We start from the raw sequence: 21,122 nt of genomic DNA on the forward strand, positions 1-21,122 counted from the left end.
CCTTTGTGCCCCCACAAGCCGGCGGTTCCCACCTCCACTCAGACATGGCATGTTAGGGCTTAGTTGGTTAGAGCACAGTGCTGATAATGCCAAGGTTGCAGGTTCGATCCCCGTAAGAGACAACTGCATATTCCTGCGTTTCAGGGGTTGGACTAGATGATCCTTAGAGTCATTTTTTACTCTACCATTCTATGATTCTATATGCAGGGTGGGGAGAAATGACCCCTCCCCTAGGTAGGGGGTCTGTTATCAAAGCTAAGCAGGTCTCAGCCTTGTCAACGCTCTGAATTGGGGGACTCCCCATCGCAAGCTGCTCTAACCTTCCCTACAGATAAATAAAGACAAAAATGTAATTACAGTGGTACCTCTGGTTGCGAACAGGATCCGTTCTGGAGCCCCGTTCGCATCATGCGCAGAATGCAGCCTGCACCTGCGGGTCGCGATTCGCCGCTTCTGCGCATGACGTCATTCTGAGCATCTGCGCATGCGTGAGCGGCGAAATCCGGAAGTAACCCGTTCCATTACTTCCGGGTCGCCGCGGGACACAACCTGAAAAGACGTAACCTGAACCGAACGTAACAAGAGGTATGACTGTAAATGCTGCATATAATTTCACCTCTTGCCTCACAGTTCCTCACATTCTTTTAGGGGTCAGCACAATCTGCCATTTGAAAAAAGAAAGAAAAAAGAAATTTACCTCTACAACCGAGACCGAAAGGCACTCATCCCAAGGAAGGAGTCAACATTCCCTTTTCAAGAGCAACACCACAGAGGCACTGACTCAATCCCTTGCTTTTCGCCCCTGTTCTTTTCTGTACCCACAGAAAAGGCCATGGCTGTGGTTGCGTCTATTCTGTATCAAGTACGAAAATGACACACAATGTGCCAGGGGGCTCCAAATTCAGCTCCCCGAGAACCCCAGCTTTCATTTTCAATGAACAAAGGGCACATTTATAGCGTTTATGCTTGCAAAGACGAACTTGAAAGCAATGCCTTGTGAAACCTCCAGAGTCTAAGGAAGCTTCAATAGAACACCCATCACCGTAACTTTGAGGAGGTCCAATGTGAAACAGCAATAAACCTTAGATAGCAGTAATCTTCAGATATAGTTTTAATAAATTGCCAACCACAATTTTGCCACGGGTTTGTCAGTTATCCCATGGCATTAATTGACCAGAGCACCAGAAATCAGGGGCAGATTTATTACTTCACAGAAATACTGCTTATATATTTTTTTACCCTGAAAGTAAAAAAGGGTACAGATTTATTTTTAAATTGAAGCTGAAAATTCAGAGAAGAGGCTCAGAATACCTCTGAGATGATTAAGGATAGACCTGTAGGTCAAGGCTATGATGAAAGCCTGGCTCAGTATGGCTTTCTGCGTTCAAAAGCAGGAGAGTTGTTGCTGTTGCTGTTTTAATTTATATACCACCCTATACCCGGAGGTCTCAGGGCGGTTCATAGAACAAAATCCAAATATAAAACCACAAACTATATAATCAAAATCAAAACAACAACCTAATAACACCCCCAAAAAACCCCACATTTAAAAAGGGCATAGGCAATGGGGTGAGCTCCCATTGCTCAGTCCCTGCTCCTGCCCACCTAGCAGTTCGAAAGCACATCAAAGTGCAAGTAGATAAATAGGTACTGCTGTGGCGGGAAGGTAAATGGCGTTTCCGTGCGCTGCTCTGGTTCGCCAGAAGCGGCTTAGTCATGCTGGCCACATGACCCAGAAGCTGTACGCCGGCTCCCTCGGCCAATAAAGTGAGATGAGCATCACAACCCCGGAGTCGGCCATGACTGGACCTAATGGTCAGGGGTCCCTTTACCTTAGGATGTCAATCAAATCAACCAAAGACCTGGTTAAAAAGGTATTCTAGCTCTGGAAAGCCCGATATCTGCCTCTTCCCAATGGTCAAGCTAATGCAAAATAAACTATGCAAGTTAAGTTTGCATATATATTGCATAATTTGGACAGGTTACACAGAACCCTGTGCCCAACAATTTATTTATTTATTTAACAAAATGTATATCCTGCCTGAATGTCATAAAACCACTAGGCAGTTTACAAAGAAATATTAAAATTATCAGTAAAAACAGTTCAGAACATTTAAAAATAATTAATAATTTAACGTGTGTGTGTGTGTGTGTGTACACACCCTGCAACAATTATGTGTCTGGAATCTCAAGACAGGCTCACTTAAACAAAAATGTTTTAAGTAGGCACTGATAAGAGTACAGCGAAGGCACCTGCCTAATGACAATAGGCAGGGAGTTCTGCCACGTTAAAAGACCCATTTCATACAACTATGGAATGAGTATTATGTGGCACCAGTAACAATGCCAGTTCTGCAAATCGAGGTAGTCAAGTCGACACATGTGGCATAAGGGCCCGATCTTATTCAACATCTTTATCAACGACTTGGATGATGGACTCAAGGGCATCCTGATCAAATTTGCAGATGACACCAAACTGGGAGGGGTGGCTAACACCCCAGAGGACAGGATCACACTTCAAAACGACCTTGACAAATTAGAGAACTGGGCCAAAACAAACAAGATGAACTTTAACAGGGAGAAATGTAAAGTATTGCACTTGGGCAAAAAAAATGAGAGGCACAAATACAAGATGGGTGACACCTGGCTTGAGAGCAGTACAGGTGAAAAGGATCTAGGAGTCTTGGTTGACCACAAACTTGACATAAGCCAACAGTGTGACGCGGCAGCTAAAAAAGCCAATGCAATTCTGGGCTGCATCAATAGGAGTATAGCAGCTAGATCAAGGGAAGTAATAGTGCCACTGTATTCTGCTCTGGTCAGACCTCACCTGGAGTACTGTGTCCAGCTCTGGGCACCACAGTTCAAGAAGGACCCTGACAAACTGGAACGTGTCCAGAGGAGGGCAACCAAAATGGTCAAAGGCCTGGAAACAATGCCTTATGAGGAACGGCTAAGGGAGGTGGGCATGTTTAGCCTGGAGAAGAGGAGGTTAAGGGGTGATATGATAGCCATGTTCAAATATATAAAAGGATGTCACATAGAGGAGGGAGAAAGGTTGTTTTCTGCTGCTCCAGAGAAGCGGACACGGAGCAATGGATCCAAACTACAAGAAAGAAGATTCCACCTAAACATTAGGAAGAACTTCCTGACAGTAAGAGCTGTTTGACAGTGGAATTTGCTGCCAAGGAGTGTGGTGGAGTCTCCTACTTTGGAGGTCTTTAAGCAGAGGCTTGACAACCATATGTCAGGAGTGCTCTGATGGTGTTTCCTGCTTAGCAGGGGGTTGGACTCGATGGCCCTTGTGGTCTATTCCAACTCTATGATTCTATGATTCTATGATTCTAAGGCTGGCATGGCCAAACTTGGCCTTTCAGCTGTTTTGGGACTACAGTTCCCATCATCCCTGACCACTGGTCCTGTTAGCTAGGGATGATGGGAGTTGTAGTCCCAAAACAACTGGAGGGCCAAGTTTGGCATAAGGCAATCCTGCAGGTACACTGTTCTCAAGGTCTTACTGTATTTTTCGCTCTATAAGACGCACCAGACCACAAGACGCACCTAGTTTTTGGAGGAGGAAAACAAGAAAAAAAATATTCTGAATCTCAGAAGCCAGAACAGCAAGGGGGATCGCTGTGCAGTGAAAGCAGCAATTCCTCTTGCTGTTCTGGCTTCTGGGATAGCTGCGCAGCCTGCATTCGCTCCATAAGACGCACACACACTTCCCCTTACTTTTTAAGAGGGAAAAAGTGAGTCTTAGAGAGCAAAAAATACGCTAAGGACTTTAAATACCAATAGGTACACATCGGACTTGTCGCAAACGGCAGTTCAAGCACAAGGAAAGCCGCACATAAGAGTACATTTATGCAAACATTTTTAAATTTTACTTCTTGCAAGTTAAAGCACAGAACAGACAGCAGCTATGATCACAGCTAGCTAGCCTTATTAGCTAGATCTGCCACTTCCTTTCATAAGGAGGCAGCCTGGGCTCACCCTCCGTGGCAACCCAAATTAAAGTCCAAGAATACTTCCCTTAGTATTTCCATCTTCTCTGCCCACCCCAAGTCAGAGCAAAGGTCAGAGCTGAACAACCCCCTCGCGTCCCGTCCCACACTTCAGCTCTTTGTGTGCTCCTGTTTGGAAGTGACGCCACCCTGATCCTGGAACAAAGGCCAAAAGGAGTACCTCTGGCACTCTGCCGACACTGAGTGGGTCCAGCAAAAGGTTTGGATCCAGACCTGATCTTAGAAGTGAACACTCAGGTCTGCTGCCAGTCTGAGACACCTGGGACAGAGACAGATACCAGGAGAACAGCCAAATCTGCATGCCTTTTATTGTGAGTCCTTGGGAGCTGGCAAGAGCCCTTTCTGAACAAAAGAAACCATTTCCCTTCACGGCACGGCGGATGGTTTGAAAAGGCGAATGCGGACAGCATCATGAAAGCACCATCTTAAAAACTGTGTGTGACTGCTCACACACATGTGCATACACACAAATGTGCACGTGTGGGGAAACCCTCTTTTTAGAAAGATGCTAGCTAAATGTCAACCATTGTGATTGACATCTGTATAACACAGAGATCCTATGTTGGATTGCCCTGTGCAGAAGCCACATATTGCTCCCCACTATTGGTGGGAGATAAACCACCCACCATCTTGCGCTTTTCAGGGGCAAATAAATATGCAATAGATCTAGATTGTGTGTGGAATAGATGGGGGGGAAAAACAAGTACCGTATTTTTCGCTCTGTAAGACACACTTTTTCCCTCCTAAAAAGTAAGGGGAAATGTGTGTGCGTCTTATGGAGCGAATGCAGGCTGCACAGCTATCCCTGAAGCCAGAACAGCAAGAGGGATCGCTGCTTTCGCTGCGCAGCAATCCCTCTTGCTGTTCTGGCTTCTGGGATTCAGAATATTTTTTCTCTTGTTTTCCTCCTCCCAAAACTAGGTGCGTCTTATGGTCTGGTGCGTCTTATAGCACGAAAAATACGGTACTCCATCTCCATTGATTCTAGAATAAAACGCTGTGTGTGCACAGCCTAAAACCGGCAGTTCTCATGTGTCAATTGCCATTGTTCCATGTGCCCTTTCTCTTCAGGAAGGCCTCCATTTTTATCCTGCCCTCCAAGTCCACTAACTCATCCCCACAGGTTTGAGAAACAGGGACAATTCCTTGAACTCGCTGTCTGAAGCCACCTCTGCCTTTGTCTTGGCCTGAACTGGGTAAGGGAGTAGCTTGTGTGTCAGCTACTACCTGGGCGGGTGCAGTGAGGACCTGCCTGGGCAGGATGGGTTCCCCGTCCCATTCCAAGGGACGGCTCCCAACCCAGGAGGGTGGAATGAAAGCAGTAATGCTAGCAGCTAAGTGGAAAAACTGGCTGAGCTGTGGAAGCAGAGGGGCAGGGAAGGGTGGATGTCTGGAAGTTTTTCTCAGTTCTTCAGCTAGCAAGGCAAGGCAGAGAAGTGCAAGGACTACCAGGCCTCAAGCAGTTGCCCTGGAACTTCCAAGTGGTGCAAATTCCCTTTACAGGACAGAGCAGCCTAATGAGAAATCCAAAAAGGAACACCCTGAGGAAATTTTGTCAATATATATTACCTTCCCTACACCTCATCACCGAATACCAGCTCATAGCTGAAATGTTGGGAGAGAGCAGATTGCAGACTAAAGAATTAGGTTTAGGTGGAAGTCATTTTCTGTCGTAAGAGAGGAAGCCGCCTTATAACCAGGTTGGGCTTTTTGTCTGCTTAGCCCAATAAAGGTAAAGGGACCTCTGACCATTAGGTCCAGTCGTGGCTGACTCTGGGGTTGCGGCGCTCATCTTGCTTTATTGGCCGAGGGAGCCGGCGTACAGCTTCCGGGTCATGATGAACCAGAGCAGCGCATGCAAACGCCGTTTACCTTCCCGCCGGAGCGGTACCTATTTATCTACTTGCACTTGACGTGCTTTTGAACTGCTAGGTTGGCAAGAGATTCAAACCGTCGCGGGGATTCAAACCGCCGACCTTCTGATCGGCAAGTCCTAGGCTCTGTGGTTTAGCCCACAGCGCCACCCGCATCCCTTTTGCTTAGCCCAGTATTGTCTACTAGTTGTACTGGCTGGTGGTGGCTCTCTCTCCAGAGCCCCCAGGTCTTGCATGATGCCTGATCCCTTTTTTTAAGTGAAGATGCCATGGTTTGAACAAGGGATACTATGCATATACTCATCTTCCGAGACATATCCCCTTGACTTAGATGCACTAGTTGGTACTTCAAAAGCAATTTGAGGGCCAGCTACGTTTTTTACAGCATGCTTGTTGTGTGTGTGTGTGTGTGTGTGTGTGTGTGTGTGTTTATAGTAGACTGCTTAGGGCAAACAAATATTTCATTGGCTGCCTTTAAAGGTTTGTGACTGTGTTCCCTTTTGCCGTTTTTCTCATGGCCTCTGGTTGAAACAAGTAGAACATAATAAAAATATATCCTACTAGTGCTGGGAAGGAGAGTTGGGATTTCCTGCCTGAGCTTCCAAAACGCTTCAGGACGGCCCTGCAGATATAGGTGGCCTATACGGCGATACCATCCTGACCCAACTCCTACGCCCCAGGGGTGCCCAGTTTAAAGAACTGGGAGACACTCATTGAGTGAATCAGTCTCAGTCACGCACTTCTACGTCCCAGAAACTGGCTCCAAAACTTGGAAGGAAATAAAAAGCAGGTGGAAGGACAGGTATGTCAAACTAGTCTACTGACTTTATAGTCAGAGAGAGAGTGAAACAGAAAGACAGCCTGGGAATTGCGCTTGACGTATAAACAGCAATGGGAGTCAGATAAGCTGATGCGCCCCAGTGAACTGCGTGCAATGAGTAAACTTTCCACACCTTCCACCCTGCGAACTCTGGCGTGTTCCTATCCCGAGATCTCCTCAGGTACCCGCCTCCTAGCTTGCGCCATTATGTACTTACCAACACACCTCCCGCCATCCTCCTCGAAGCCAGCGATGCACACGCAGCGGCCCACCAGGACCAGCCATTCCCCATCGGGACTGCAGTGCATCTTCGGCGGAAGCCCACCGTCCTCAACCGCATTCTTTAAGCAGACACCGGACACTTCTTCCAGTCCCCCAGAAACTGCTAGCTTCTCTGGGAAGTGGGCCAGTCCGCGCACAATGTCGGAGCAGGTCTTGTAGTAAACTCTCACGGAAACCAAGGCAACGCAAGCCCCCGAGTTCTGAAAGGCCAGGTAGAAGCCGCGTTGCTGCAGGTTGTCTATGTGGCAGACTTCCATGTTCAGCTGCATGTCACGCGTCATGATGTCCTGCGCCGTGAAACTCCGGTCTCCTGCCACAGTGTTGATCTGCAGGAGGAGAAAATGGGCATGAAGTTTGCACATATTCAGCAGAATTAACTTTCCCCTGTAATATACAACTTAAGAAGAGGAAGAAGAGTTTGGATTTGATATCCCGCTTTATCACTACCCGAAGGAGTCTCAAAGCAGCTAACATTCTCCTTTCCCTTCCTCCCCCACAACAAACACTCTGTGAGGTGAGTGAGGCTGAGAGACTTCAGAGGAGTGTGACTAGCCCAAGGTCACCCAGCAGCTGCATGTGGAGGAGCGGAGACGCGAACCCAGTTCCCCAGATTACGAGTCCACCGCTCTTAACCACTACACAACACGGCAGGTGAAGGTTTCACACATCTCAATGTTCACCTATATGCAAAAACTCCCACTATTTGTTTATTATTTATTAAATTAATGTACTGCCCTTCATCCGAGGATCAAAGGGTAGTTCGCAGAAAATTGAAAAGACAAAAATACATAATATGGTAACAAACTAAAAACAACTCTCTCTCCAGTTTTAAAGACCCAGGGTTTCCTGGATCTCCAGCCGCTGTTGGACTACAATTCCCATTGACTACTTTCCTACAGCAAGACTACGTAGCGAAACCTGCTGGGAATAAAGAACAAATCATTCAACTTCTATCTCTCTGGTCTGGATGTACTGTATTATATTTACATAATGATCATAAACGTTTCAGAGTATGAGTCAAAGAAAAACTGGTTTGAAAACTGTATCGCAGGTCAAATGGAATGCAAATAATAATTCATAACATTATCAGCAAGTAGATAATAAGCACACATAGGATATCAGAGCCTGTATCATCCTTAAAAAAAAATCAAGAAAGAAGATCTGAAGTTTACATAATTGGTTTGTCAGACCTGTGTCCGGCAGGTTCTGACAGGTACCTTTAATTATATAATGGAAATATTTAGAAGAAAGACACCAGCAGGATCACTCCAGACGAGTGGGACTTGCCCATACTTGTTGCACTCTAGATTTTATTGGCTAAAATCCAGAGTCCATCAAGTCCAGCGTCCTGTGGTCAGCCAGATTGCCTCCAGGCAATCCACAAGTAGGGCAAGAAGGCAACGTCCCTGGAGTTTGTCCTCCAGCAACTAATATACAAAGATACACTGTCTCTGAACATTGAGGTTCCATTTAGTTATCATGTCTAATGGTGTGTTCGGTTCTGCACAATCTTCTAGAACAGGCTGATAAACAGCTAAAGCTGCAATCTTACATAAGTAATCTCTGCTGAAAACAAAGAGTCTTCCTTTGGAGCATACATGCATAGGATTGCACTAGGAGGCTGCTCTGACAATTTTTCTTTTTAGAGGGAGGAGAGAGGAGGGGGTTGAGCTGCCCTGACAATATACCCAATATTCACAGGCCGTAAAGAGCCCAGTGTGCAGCTGTGTGGAATGTGGCTCTTGCACAGGTAACGGTAAAGGTAAAGGGACCCCGGACCATTAGGTCCAGTCGTGACCATCTCTGGGGTTGCGGCACTCATCTCGCTTTATTGGCCGAGGGAGCCGGCGTACAGCTTCCGGGTCATGTGCCCAGCATGACTACGCCGCTTCTGGCGAACCAGAGCAGCGCACAGAAACGCCGTTTACCTTCCCGCCAGAGCAGTACCTATTTATCTACTTGCACTTTGACATGCTTTCAAACTGCTAGGTTGGCAGGAGCAGGGACCGAGCAACGGGAGCTCCCCCCATCTTGGGGATTCGAACCACCGACCTTCTGATCAGCAAGTCCTAGGCTTTGTGGTTTAACCCACAGTGCCACCCACATCTCGTACCACAACCCAAATACAGGAAAGCATAATGCTGCAGTGAGAGAGGCCCAATGCCTAGATCTGTGCCTCCCAGACTTGGATCACCAGCTGTTTTTGGACTACAACTCTCATCATCCCTAGCTAGCATGATCAGCGGTCAGGGATGATGGGAACTGTAGTCCGAAAACAGCTGAAGACTCAAGTTTGGGAAACACTGGCCTGGATCCACCTCCTTAGCTATGGGAAAACGACCCCAAAATGCTAAAACATGAAGCAGGAGTGTAGGAGGCGCCCTAACTTGGGAAGAGCTTGCATGGAAATTGAGGCAGAATACTTCCCAGGTGAAGGTGTTTCAAATCAAATTATCAAGCTAACACTGGTCAAAAAGGAGCAACTGTGCATCAACTACTTAAGGCAAAAGTTGTCAGACCCCAGCTCCAAACAGCCTCAATCAGCTTAGCCAATAGTTGGGGGTGGTTGGAATTCGGCTGCAAGAACATCTGGAGAGCGACATGCCCCCCCCCACTTCTAATTTAAAGTATTATTTTCACAGAACTGTAATGAAGAGGGACTTGGCTGCACAACCTTCACCAAGACGAAGGGAGATGCACAAGAGGACAGTCTTGCTTTTGTACACCACTCCTTCATTTCAGCACAGCTTGTGCAAAAAAGACTTCCCTACTCCTTTTTAAAGCAGGTGTGCCTAACTTCTGGCCCTCCAGATGTTGTTGGACTACAACTCCCATCATCCCTGGCCATGGACCATGTTATGGCCATTGAACATGTCCTAGGCCCTTTTAAAAATGTGGCTCTTTTGGGGGCGGGTTATTGGGTTGTTGTATTTATTTTGATTATATATATTGTGGTTTTTATGTTGATATTTTCTGTGAACCGCCCTGAGACCTCCGGGTATAGGGCGGTATATAAATTCAACAAAGGAGGAGGACGAGGAGGAGGAGGAAGAGGAGGAGGAAGGGCTTTTTCACACAACTGTAGAGTTGGAAGGGACCACGAGGGTCATCTAGTCCACCGTCTGCAATGCAGGAATCTTTTTGCCCAAGGTGGGGCTCAAACCCACGACCCTGAGAGTCTCATGCTCTACCAACTGAGCTGATGGTAACTGGGAGTCTAATGAAATCTGGAAGGCCACAGGTTAGCCACCTCCATTTTAAAGCTGTGCCTAAGCCCCCAGCATAACTTATCTCTTCTCCTTGTTTGGCTTCTGCAGGGTAAGATCTTGCATCTTCCCCACCTTTGCTCTTCAAATGATGCACTTATTTGCTTCACATTGACCACTAATTTCCTTGCCCGACTGGCTTCTCTTTCCACAATTCTTATGGGCCATCACCTTCCAGCTGTTGTTCTTTCTTTGATTATAGTGCTGCCTGCAATGTTAGATAAGTGCTATTTGCTCATTTAACCCATCCACAGGGATAGGTTGGTTGGTTTGTTGTCTCGCTTAAAAAACAAAAAACAAACAAAAAAAACGAATTATTACGTTTAATCTGAAAAATGCTCCAGGCAGGGAAGGAAATAACTTTTATTATGGTGTCTTGGGAATCCAGCAAATCAGCACTCAGCCAGAGGTGGAACCCACTGAGGAGTGCCGGCGGCGGGGAGTGTCCCAGGGGTGTGCGCCAGCAGTGGTGTGCGTCCCAGAGGAGTGCGCTGGCAGCAGGGAGCATCCCAGGGGGGTTCGTGGTTGGTGGCAAGCGTCCCGGGGGGGGGCACCACCTGCGGCGATGTCGCCCCCCTCAAGGATGACATCTGGGGTGCGCTGCCTCCATCTTTCTCCACCTCTGCACTCAGCATAGACTCTTCTGCTTCAGATTGACAGGACTCGTCGTTCCTTCCAGACTTGATCCTCAAGAGAAGAGGATCTCTTGAGTGAGGAGAAGATTGTACATTTGCAACCGTTGACAACAGCGGCTCCTGTTTGCAGGAGTCTCTTTTGAAGGGCAAGAGTGGCCTCTTTTCGGAGAGGTATTCCATGCCGCCTTCTATAAAAGGCATCACTGTCTTTGTGGAATACCTGACAATCTTTAATTGTGGTCAAATAATATGCAGTCAGAACCAGCCAAATGAAGAACAACTGGTATATTTTGTATTTTTTCCCCTGTCTGAAAACTGTCTGCCTCCAAGACACATTTTTTCCTTAATCTGACTGAAGAGCACATCGGTGCAAATAGCTCCCCACTTGTCCATCTGTTTGCAAGCAAGCTGCTATGAGCATCTGATCACTGCGGTATTTGCACTTTTAGATGCTCTGATTCCCAAGGATTTGGCTTCGCTCCAAGCATCACTGGAATTCAGGGGTTTCCACACTGAAAATGCTCCTGAAAACCTTGGCTAAGGGCCCCTTCGCATGGCATATTTTAAAATGCAAATCTAATATCTTTTAAACATACACATAGAATGTGACTGTGACAAATTAAAGCGTACAGAAACAGATTTTCAAAAAACATAGCTGTCAACTTTCAGATTTGAAAATAAGGGATCAGCAGCCTCACCTGTCCCGGAGACAGTCTACGGAATATCTAACAATCTGGGATAGCAGCGGGAAGCAGCGGGAAACGGTGCTGAAATAAGGGAATTTCCCGCAAGAAAAGGGAAGGTTGACAGCTATGTCAAAAAAAAACCCTGTGACTGGCCATAGCTCCTTGCTGTGTACACTCTGTGTCAAACAAAGGTCGACTCATGTGTAATGTGTAAAAAGATCCTCAGGGTTTGTCCATACTTCTGCTTGTCCCAAGCCTAGAAAGGATGGGTCCGAGTGGTTTTCTTCTTAATCCATGCTTTCTAGGCATGGGTCCAAGTGGTTTCCCCCTTTCTCTGCTCCTTTTCGACTGAAAACTCGCTCTTTAGTGATAAAACATGAATTGCTGATTGCTCCAATTGAGTGCATAAGAGTGGTTCCCCCACACCCCGCAGGGAAAGCAACAGAACAAGAGGAAATGTGGAAAATGTTGTACCAAGTAATGTTGTACACAGCATTCCCCACCCCTTTCGTTATAAGGCTCTCCTGTTTGCATCACAGCTGAAAACTGGAGCTTTGCGGAACAGAAATCCAAGGGGCACTGCTACAAGGGCAGGGGGCTCAGTACTGACTCCAAAGAGTGCTCATTCCTGAGAAAATTTATCTGGGTGGGCCCATATAGTCATGTCTACTTCCACACCCTGTGCAAGCTTCATGGCCTTGCTCCACCCTGGGGGTTTTTTTGGGTTCTTTTGCTTGCTTCCTGCCACATCCCTACCCACAGCCTTTACTCTTGCAACTCAGCCACCCAAAGGACTCCTGTTCTCCCAAACCATTCTGCTCATTCTCATCTCTCCTTCCCCTCTGCTGTTGTTTAGACTGGAGGTTCCTTCTGCTCTTGAGCAAGCCAAGTTTTGAAAACTTTCTGTAGCTCTGCAACCCCCGCTGACCTTGGTGAAGAGAGCGCGGCGGAATTGGATGCCAACATCTTGCTCCGACTCCATGTAGTAGAGGTTGAACGTCTCCTTGCAATTGACCGCCTCTCCTTTGAAGCTCTTGCAGTCCCGGATGGTGAATTTCAGCTCCACGTAGATGCGGGAAAAGGCTTCGGCTCGGAATATCCAGTTGGTCCGCAGCCAATGGTCAGTATCGCCTTCCGAGAGGACGCTGCAGTCTTGATACATGTACATCGGAGTGCCGTTTACGATCTCCTGCACCTCACTCCACTGGGGGGAAAGAGAGAGGGGATGGGGGAAGAGTCATGTTAGCCGAGAGTTTTATCAGGCTGTCAAAGAAGTCATGCTTTTCACATTTCCAGGCAGGTTATGGCTGCTTCAAGCCGCTTCCTACAACCCCTTTTGGAGGGGCAGGATCCTTTCCCCCCGCAGGCCACAAGCCTATGGCTCACAGCACCTACAACTGGCTCCCTGCCAACAGAAGGGTGTGCATCCAGCGCAGCTCTCCAAGCCTTCCAGTTCTGAGGTGCTGGATTGCTAGTCACCCAGCCTGCCCTGCAGGAATCGACAAGGTCTCTTATCTATGAATCACCAGTGCTTTCCTGAATTAAGAAGTTCAGAAAGAGGAAGTTCTTTGCAGGGTGTGGGAAAGAGCATAAGTTTTATATAGGTTCATGTGGGTGGGTAAGTATATCCTCTTTGTGAATTACTGCATTAATCTATGCACAGAAAGCAAAGTTCATTGAAGAAATGAGTGTTTGTGTATGTGTGTCATGTATGTGTGTTGCAAGTTGAGATACACAGGTTTTTGGCTATCTGTATACCAAAGGCACATACTGTGTAGCATTGCTGTTTCTAATTAGAGCTATAGATTTATTAGAAAAGACAAGATCAATCCTCCTCCTTCTGGGAGAAAATTTTAGTCTAAGTATTGTGTTTAAAGCAGGCATCCATGTGGGGGGAAAATCCATTTAAAATGCAATTGCAGGCAGAAAAAGATACAACAATAACAGCACAACAGATTTATTTCCTGTGTGCCTTCTCCTTCATATTGGCTCCCACTGGAGACAAACAAGTTTATTACGAATGCTAGCATTGCCAAGCCACAGTTGTTGTCCTTGCCAGAAGGAAGAAGCTGGATTCCAGGGCTTATTGCCACTACAGATTCATATTTGTTGGTTCTGGCAACCCTGAAAAATCTGGGGGGTTGTAATTCGGGGATTACGAGACTTCTCTATTAGATCTCACTAGCCCCTCTCGTGCAAATGAAAGGAATTACTATTTAAATAGTCTGAAGAGTGTAAGGTAAACGTAGCTGTCTGCATATTACTTTGCCACAGTGATAGAAGCTGCTTCAATATAAGACAATGGGCCAAGTTACAGTTTTGTATTCTTCCGAGACCTTTGAGAGAACCCTACTTCAGATTGAAGCAATCAAGCAAAGGCACTCCCTTGAAAATTACTTCTCTGGTTCTATTTCAAAAGAGCTTGTGATTTAAGACCACCACCCGCTATCAGGAATTTTGTAATTTTGGCACAGCCCCTAAAGGGTTATTTTAAAAGGGAGCATTAGGCAAATGAACTCTAAATTGTGCAATTGCTGTCTTTTGATGAACTTCTCCCTGCATGCAGAGACAACATCTGTGGTGTTTGGGGGGGGGGGCTGCTAACAGACGCATGAGCCGTGGTGACTCTGTGGAGTCACTTTTGGATATTACACCCCACTTGTCTTTCTTCCACAATCCTAGTCTAGAGTGAGGGCACGCTGCTTCTCTTAGGTAACACAAAAGCAAGGCAAATGATACCTGATAGGGTTGATAAAGTTATGGATGACACGTCAAGGGAAGTTGGAGAAGAAATTGTTGGCAGGATAAGAAACAGATTAACCAGATTTGTTATCCCACACAAGTCACTCAATCTGAGCTCATTTGCTTAGCTGCTTCCTGTAGAAAGAATCACCTGCCCTTAATGGCTAAGGCTCAAGCATCAGATTGATTCATATCAGGATGCGCAGCAAGGCAGGGCTCATAATCTGGCAGCAGGGCACATTCTGCACATATAGATGGCGCCAGATGAAATCACAGGTATTTCTAAGTATAGCCTTTCAGGTCGGAAGGCTGGGAAAGAAGTTTGCAGCACACCTTGGATTTACAAACTGCCTTTTCCAGGATTTGGATTTAACAATCATTTCCAGGAAAAGGATTTAATATATTTATCGTTTATTTTTATTTAAAGTATTTTTAATAGCATCCTCCAATAAAATTCCCAGGACAGTTTACAAGAATGAATGAAAGAACTGAACTGTAGACACAAAGGGATATAGTAGGCTTATAAAACTTATAAAAGCGGCACAAAGCAATACTCAATATTAAAATCTGATGGTAAAATAAAAAGGCATTTGCTAGACACGAAAGAGACAAGAAGGAAGATGCCAAGCAAGTTTTTCTGGGCATATCTTTCCATAACTGGGCCACCAAAACTCAGTAGCCCATCTAAGAGCCATCCATCTCTACTCAGATGGCAGGGGCACCCATGGGAGAACCTAGATTGAAGTCCTTAGTGCAGGACAGTGGTTCTCAAACTTTTTATCTGGGCCACACTTTCAGATTAAAAATTTGCTCGTGCCAGAGAAACTTTTTTTACCGATAGGAAATACATTGAAAAACAAAAAGAAACAATTCCCAGCAGTGCTTGACTTATAACATAGAACACATCAGGCCTCAACAATTCACCTAACAGCTCAGGACCAGACAGAATTATGGACATTTCCATAGACTGATCTATTTCCATAGAATAGCGGGTATGAGTGATTTTTCCCCCCTTCAAAGTGTTTTGCAAACATGTCATATCAGAGAGCCTCAGAGGGGTCCTTAACATCAGCAGATGGACCAGATTCCAAAAGCTTTTGGAAAAGCTTAGCTGGGGCTTCTGCAATGCAGTAGGATCAGAGTGTGGCTAAGACTCATGAATTTCCCTAGCAGAAATCTCACCCCGGTCATTCTCTTAGGTCCAGCTTTGAGGCTTCCCACATGCATCTGGTTGGTCAAATGTGAGCACAGGATGCCCAACCAGATGGACCACTTGGTCTTATGTTCTAAATCTTAAAAAAAACTGAGTGGCCTTAGACAGCTGCTCATCTACAGTAATGCAAGTACAGAACTGCCCGCCTTACAGTGCTGAGAATTTCCTAGGTGATGTTTTTGAATTTGAATACTCTCTCTGCATAAGCATAATGATGCTTTCCTGTAAGTGATAGTTATCCTTTCAAGTGCAGTCATAACTAGGGCTGCAAGCCGCAATTCATTTAATCAAGAGATTAATCAACCCAAGGCTTAGCTGCTTGATCAGTGGGAGCCAATTTCAATTGACGAGGGAAATTTTAATTGATGGATCTGCAGGTTTTAGGAACATATCTCTTGTCGCGTCACGCCCTCCACTTCTTTTGAGGCCCCTCTTGTGTTACTGTAAAAGGGAATGAGAATTAAAAATGTAAAGATGACCCTTCTAATAGTGAGATTTTATTAATTAAATTGCTAGTTATTTTACATTTCGTTCAATGTCTCAAAAGGCTCCTACACTGAAATAGTGGCAATATGCATGCTTAAAAAAAATTTAACGTAACTGATGAATCATTTATTAATTTTAAATCAACCAAATATTATTTGATTGGTTGACAACATTAGTAATAACTGCAAAGGTGCACAAAAGAGTTAATATGTGTCTTATGGATCATGCATATGAAGACCACATCCTGTTACTATTTATTTACAGTATCTAGAATTCCAACAACTAAAAACAATTACTACTGGGTGTTAATGTAAACACTGCTTATGCTCTATCACTGTCTCCAACAGTGGCCTAGAAGACAACCTTGGAAGGCACAAAAGCAGAGCATGAAAAGGAAATTATTTGAATTATTGATGAATGCCATAAGAAATGATATTAAAATAAAAGGTATCTCATTAGGGGGATTTACGGATCATGTCATAAGGAAATCATTATATAAAACAAGGACAAACTATAAGGATCTTCTAGAACCGAAAACACCATGGTGGGCATCACCTCTAGAAGCAATTACAATAAAAAAGAAAAATATGGAATTAGAATGGGCCACATATAAAGATCTGATCAGGGGGAAAGACAATAAATTGGTAATTAAAGATTATGAGGAAATTAAACACCTTACGGGTCGGATCCAATACCATCAATTGCATGAAATGTTCAGGACAGATAAGAAAAAAAGGTTTCTCAAACAAACCTTCATTATTAGAAAAAGTGTTATTACAAAAGAAAACCAAGGTAATATCAAAAATGTATATGATACATTATTGGAGTGGGAGGTCAAAGACGAACAGGTCAAGGAGATAATGATCAAGTGGGCTTTAGATATTGGGAAAACCATTAACTTAACAGCATGGGAAGAACTATGGAGAAAGAACTGGAAATTTACAGCCTGTGAAGTATTGAGGGGAAACCTAATCGAGATGTTTTATAGATGGTACTTAACACCTACCAAAGTAGCTAAAAAGTATAAGACAAAAACAAATCTGTGCTGGAGGTGTGGTAAAACAGAGGGGACATTTATACATGTTTGGTGGACCTGTGAAAAAATCAAAAGCTTCTGGAACACAGTGTATGATGAGCTTAAAAAAATGTTTAAGTATAACTTTATGAAAAATTCAGAAGCCTTTCTACTAGGGATAATGGACACAGGTATAGCAAGAGAAGATCAGAAAATATTCCTCTATGCCACAGAAGTGGCAAGGATCCTAATTCTAAAAACTGGAAAAAAGAAACTGTGCCAACAAAAAAGGAATGGCAAGATAAACTCTTAGAGTATATTGAACTGGCTAGATTAACAGAGGCAATTAGAGGTCACACTAGACAAGAGTTTCAAAAAGCATGGGGAAAATGCAGAGAATACTTCACAAAACAGTGCCCTAAAATACATACCTGGACTTGTTTCAATTAATGTCTGCAGGAGACTTTGTGGATATTTAAGTTATAATTAGAAAAATCTTAATAATTATTCATAAAGGAAACAGTTTCTAATAAGTAAATAAGGAGGTCAGATACAGGATAAAGGAAGTCTTTTATTTGGTTGTTTGTATTGTTGTATGTTATGCTCAAAGGAACGCGGGTGGTGCTGTGGGTTAAACCATAGAGCCGAGGGCTTGCCGAACAGAAGGTCGGCGGTTCGAATCCCTGCAACGGGGTGAGCTCCCGTTGCTCGGTCCCTGCTCCTGTCAACCTAGCAGTTTGAAAGCACGTCAAAGTGCAAGTAGATAAATAGGTACCGCTCCGGCGGGAAGGTAAACGGCGTTTCCGTGCACTGCTCTGGTTTGCCAGAAGTGGCTTAGTCATGCTGGCCACATGACCCGGAAGCTGTACGCCGGCTCCCTCGGCCAATAAAGCGAGATGAGTGCTGCAACCCCAGAGTCGGTCACGACTGGACCTAATGGTCAGGGGTCCCTTTACCTTTATAGTGCGCTGTAGGGTTCTATCTAGATTTCTTTTTCTTTCCCTGCACCTGGGGACAGGTGCAGTGGATATAAATATCTCCATTCCAACATTCCCTGTTAACTGGTATTCCAAAGTAGAGTGCTTCTGAACATAGCTGACACATGAGTTAAGACATTAGCAGAATCCACAACCTATATGGAAGCTAATGATGTGGAATGAAACCACACTAGAGGAGGAATGTAGAACATGCCCCCTCATCCCCCCCCCCATTTTAATTAGGAATCTGAGATTGCTAAGCAATCATCTCAGGTCCTTAGAGCCTGCCAGATTGCATCGCACTCCTTGTTGATTTGGTGACCTGCCCGGAATACAATGGGTGAGGCTTGGCTTGCTTACTTTGAACTTCCAGCCTTTCCTGCTTCTCAAGTGTACAGCAGATGCAAGCCAAACCTGCTGAGCTATTAAAGTCTGGAGTATCTAAATTGAATAATGCATGTCCCGAAAACATGCAGGGCCATTAAACTGGTAAGTTACAGTGATGACAAAGTAATAACCCCGGCTAGTCAATCTCTTGACTTATCTACATAGCTGTTATCCTGTCCCTAAAACACCATCATCTGGCACACACAACACTGTCTGCGAATGCTGAAGTAGTTACTCCTGACTTGCAGACATGTTTTCTTGCTTCTCAATATTTTGGTGGGGTCTTCCACCAGAAGGAAAGAAGCTGCATGGGGAGTCCACAGCTGTGTGCCAGAGAGCACACCTTGTACACATAAGAACTGGTGTGGTGAAGCGATTACAGATTCAAACCCAGTTTCAAATCCACACTCAGCTGGGAAGCTTTGGCCAGCCACTGTCTCTTGGCTTAATCTATTTCACAGGATTGTTGAGAAAATAAAACAGGGCTGGAGGAGAACCATGAAAGTCGCTCTGTTCTCCTTGGGGGACAGGGCGGGATTAAAATGTACAAAGATCCCATGTTCAAACCCCGGCAAGTCCAGTCAAGAAGGATCTTCACTAGCAGTCCAGAGAATGAGCTCTTTCCCTGATGACTTAAGGGAGATGCAACTAAAGGCTGCATTGATCCTTGGCCTACACTCTGGGGACTGCCTACCAGAAATGGATGTAGTCAGGGCTTTTTTTCAGCTAGAATTTGCCAGAACTCAGTTCCAGCACCTCTCAGGAGGGCACCATTGCCATTATAAGAGAACAAGGGAGGCATTCATGGCGAGTCCTAGCACCTCTTTTCCTAGAAAAACAGCAATGTGTGGCAAAAAGTGTGTGTGAACACCCCACATTCTTGCACACAAGCACGTTCTGGTACACGCCTCCTCCTTGGGTGATCTGTGTTATCATCCCCTTTCCCACTCATCAAAGGATATATGAATAGGGGGTGGGCGATTTGCATCTCTATCAGGTGCTGGGTTGTTAAACATCTCTGCCTCTTTAATTTTTTGTTGTTTCTCTTAAAAGTAAAGGTAAAGGGACCCCTGATCATTAGGTCCAGTCGTGACCGACTCTGGGGTTGCGGCGCTCATCTCGCTTTATTGGCCGAGGGAGCCGGCATACAGCTTCCGGGTCATGTGGCCAGCATGACTAAGCCGCTTCTGGCGAACCAGAGCAGCGCACGGAAACACCATTTACCTTCCCACCGGAGTGGTACCTATTTATCTACTTGCACTTTGCTGTGCTTTCGAACTGCTAGGTGGGCAGGAGCAGGACAGAGCAACGGGAGCTTACCCTGTCACAGGGATTCGAACCGCCAACCTTCTGATCAGCAAGTCCTAGGCTCTGTGGTTTAACCCACAGCGCCACCCGCGTCCCTCGTTGTTTCTCTTAGCATAGAGTAAATTGGTAAGACAGGGGAGGAGGGCAGAAAAATTGCTTTGAGGGGCTGAATCAGGTCCCCAGACTGGGGGGTTAGCCACCCCTGCAGTAGGAGCAGGATTCTGATCACTAGGGCTGGTGGGGCAGAAGGCAGGGCAGGTAGAGGTAGTGGTAGCTGGAAGTCACAATTGGCAGAGCAATTACACAGACACAGAGTTTAAGCAGAGAGGGAGAGATTGGGGAAACAGAGGTTATGGAGAAAAAGACTAATGGGTCTGGGGGAGTGCTGTGCTGCAATAAAGGAAGCCTTTTTTTTATCAGCACAGAAACCAAAACATCTCATCCTTCTCCTTCTTTAAACTAAAACAACACAACCTGATTGCTCCTTCTGTAGCTTCCCTCTGTCTCTCTCCCAACAGAACAGCAATGTGGCTAGTTCAGAGTATCCTGAATACATGCTGATTGGGCCCAAGGCCGCCAACAAGAATAAAATGAGGGAGAATATCTTAAATACTTGCCATGGATTAGTCTTGGGTGTTGATCTAGAACTAACCACTCGCTGGAACTTCATAGAATCATAGAATCATAGAATCATAGAATCATAGAGTTGGAAGAGACCACAAGGGCCATCGAGTCCAACCCCCTGCCAAGCAGGAAACACCATCAGAGCACTCCTGACATATGGTTGTCAAGCCTCTGCTTAAAGACCTCCAAAGAAGGAGACTCCACCACACTCCTTGGCAGCAAATTCCACTGTCGAACAGCTCTTACTGTCAGGAAGTTCTTCCTAATGTTTAGGTGGAATCTTCTTTCTTGTAGTTTGGATCCATTGCTCCGTGTCCGCTTCTCTGGAGCAGCAGAAAACAACCTTTCTCCCTCCTCTTCAGCAAGTACCTATGTGCTGCTGATTAGCCAGGTGTTTGCAAACTCATTAAATAAGGTTATCTGAAGGACCAGTAAGTCTTGTCATCATACTTGAACCACCCCTTTTTATATAGGAAATTGCTTCCCCCCAAAATCGGGATTTTCTTATGTTCAAAGTATTTGGATGGGACGGCCACAACTGTACACTATGGGCAGGCATCTAAGAGTGTTGGGAGTTTAGACTCCACACACATACAAACATCAAACACTCAGATTATTAATACAGTATCTGTACAGCACAATCACTGTGCATGATGCTGTACTACAGAATAATAAAGCAAACAAACATGAAGAAATATTGAAGCACGCCTATAATTTCAAAGGGTGAGTGACTGTATTAAAACAAACAAACAAATGGAATGGTGCCTTTAGAAATTCCACAG

At 45.3% G+C, this 21,122-nt stretch overlaps 1 protein-coding gene across 1 annotated transcript in view; it reads right to left on the reverse strand.

The window, feature by feature from the left end:
* Positions 1–21,122, reverse strand: part of EPHA1 (EPH receptor A1) — an 88,028-nt gene that overhangs the window by 33,597 nt on the left and 33,309 nt on the right. The window contains exons 3-4 of the mRNA XM_081176261.1: positions 12,517–12,792; positions 6,937–7,327 (exon numbers count right to left, since the gene is read on the reverse strand). Coding sequence (XP_081032387.1) covers positions 6,937–7,327; positions 12,517–12,792 — 667 coding nt within the window. The remainder of the gene's footprint in view (positions 1–6,936; positions 7,328–12,516; positions 12,793–21,122) is intronic.

This window comes from Podarcis bocagei (genome assembly GCF_964188305.1).
Source record: "Podarcis bocagei genome assembly, chromosome: 17".
In the NCBI taxonomy this organism is placed as follows: domain Eukaryota; kingdom Metazoa; phylum Chordata; class Lepidosauria; order Squamata; family Lacertidae; genus Podarcis; species Podarcis bocagei.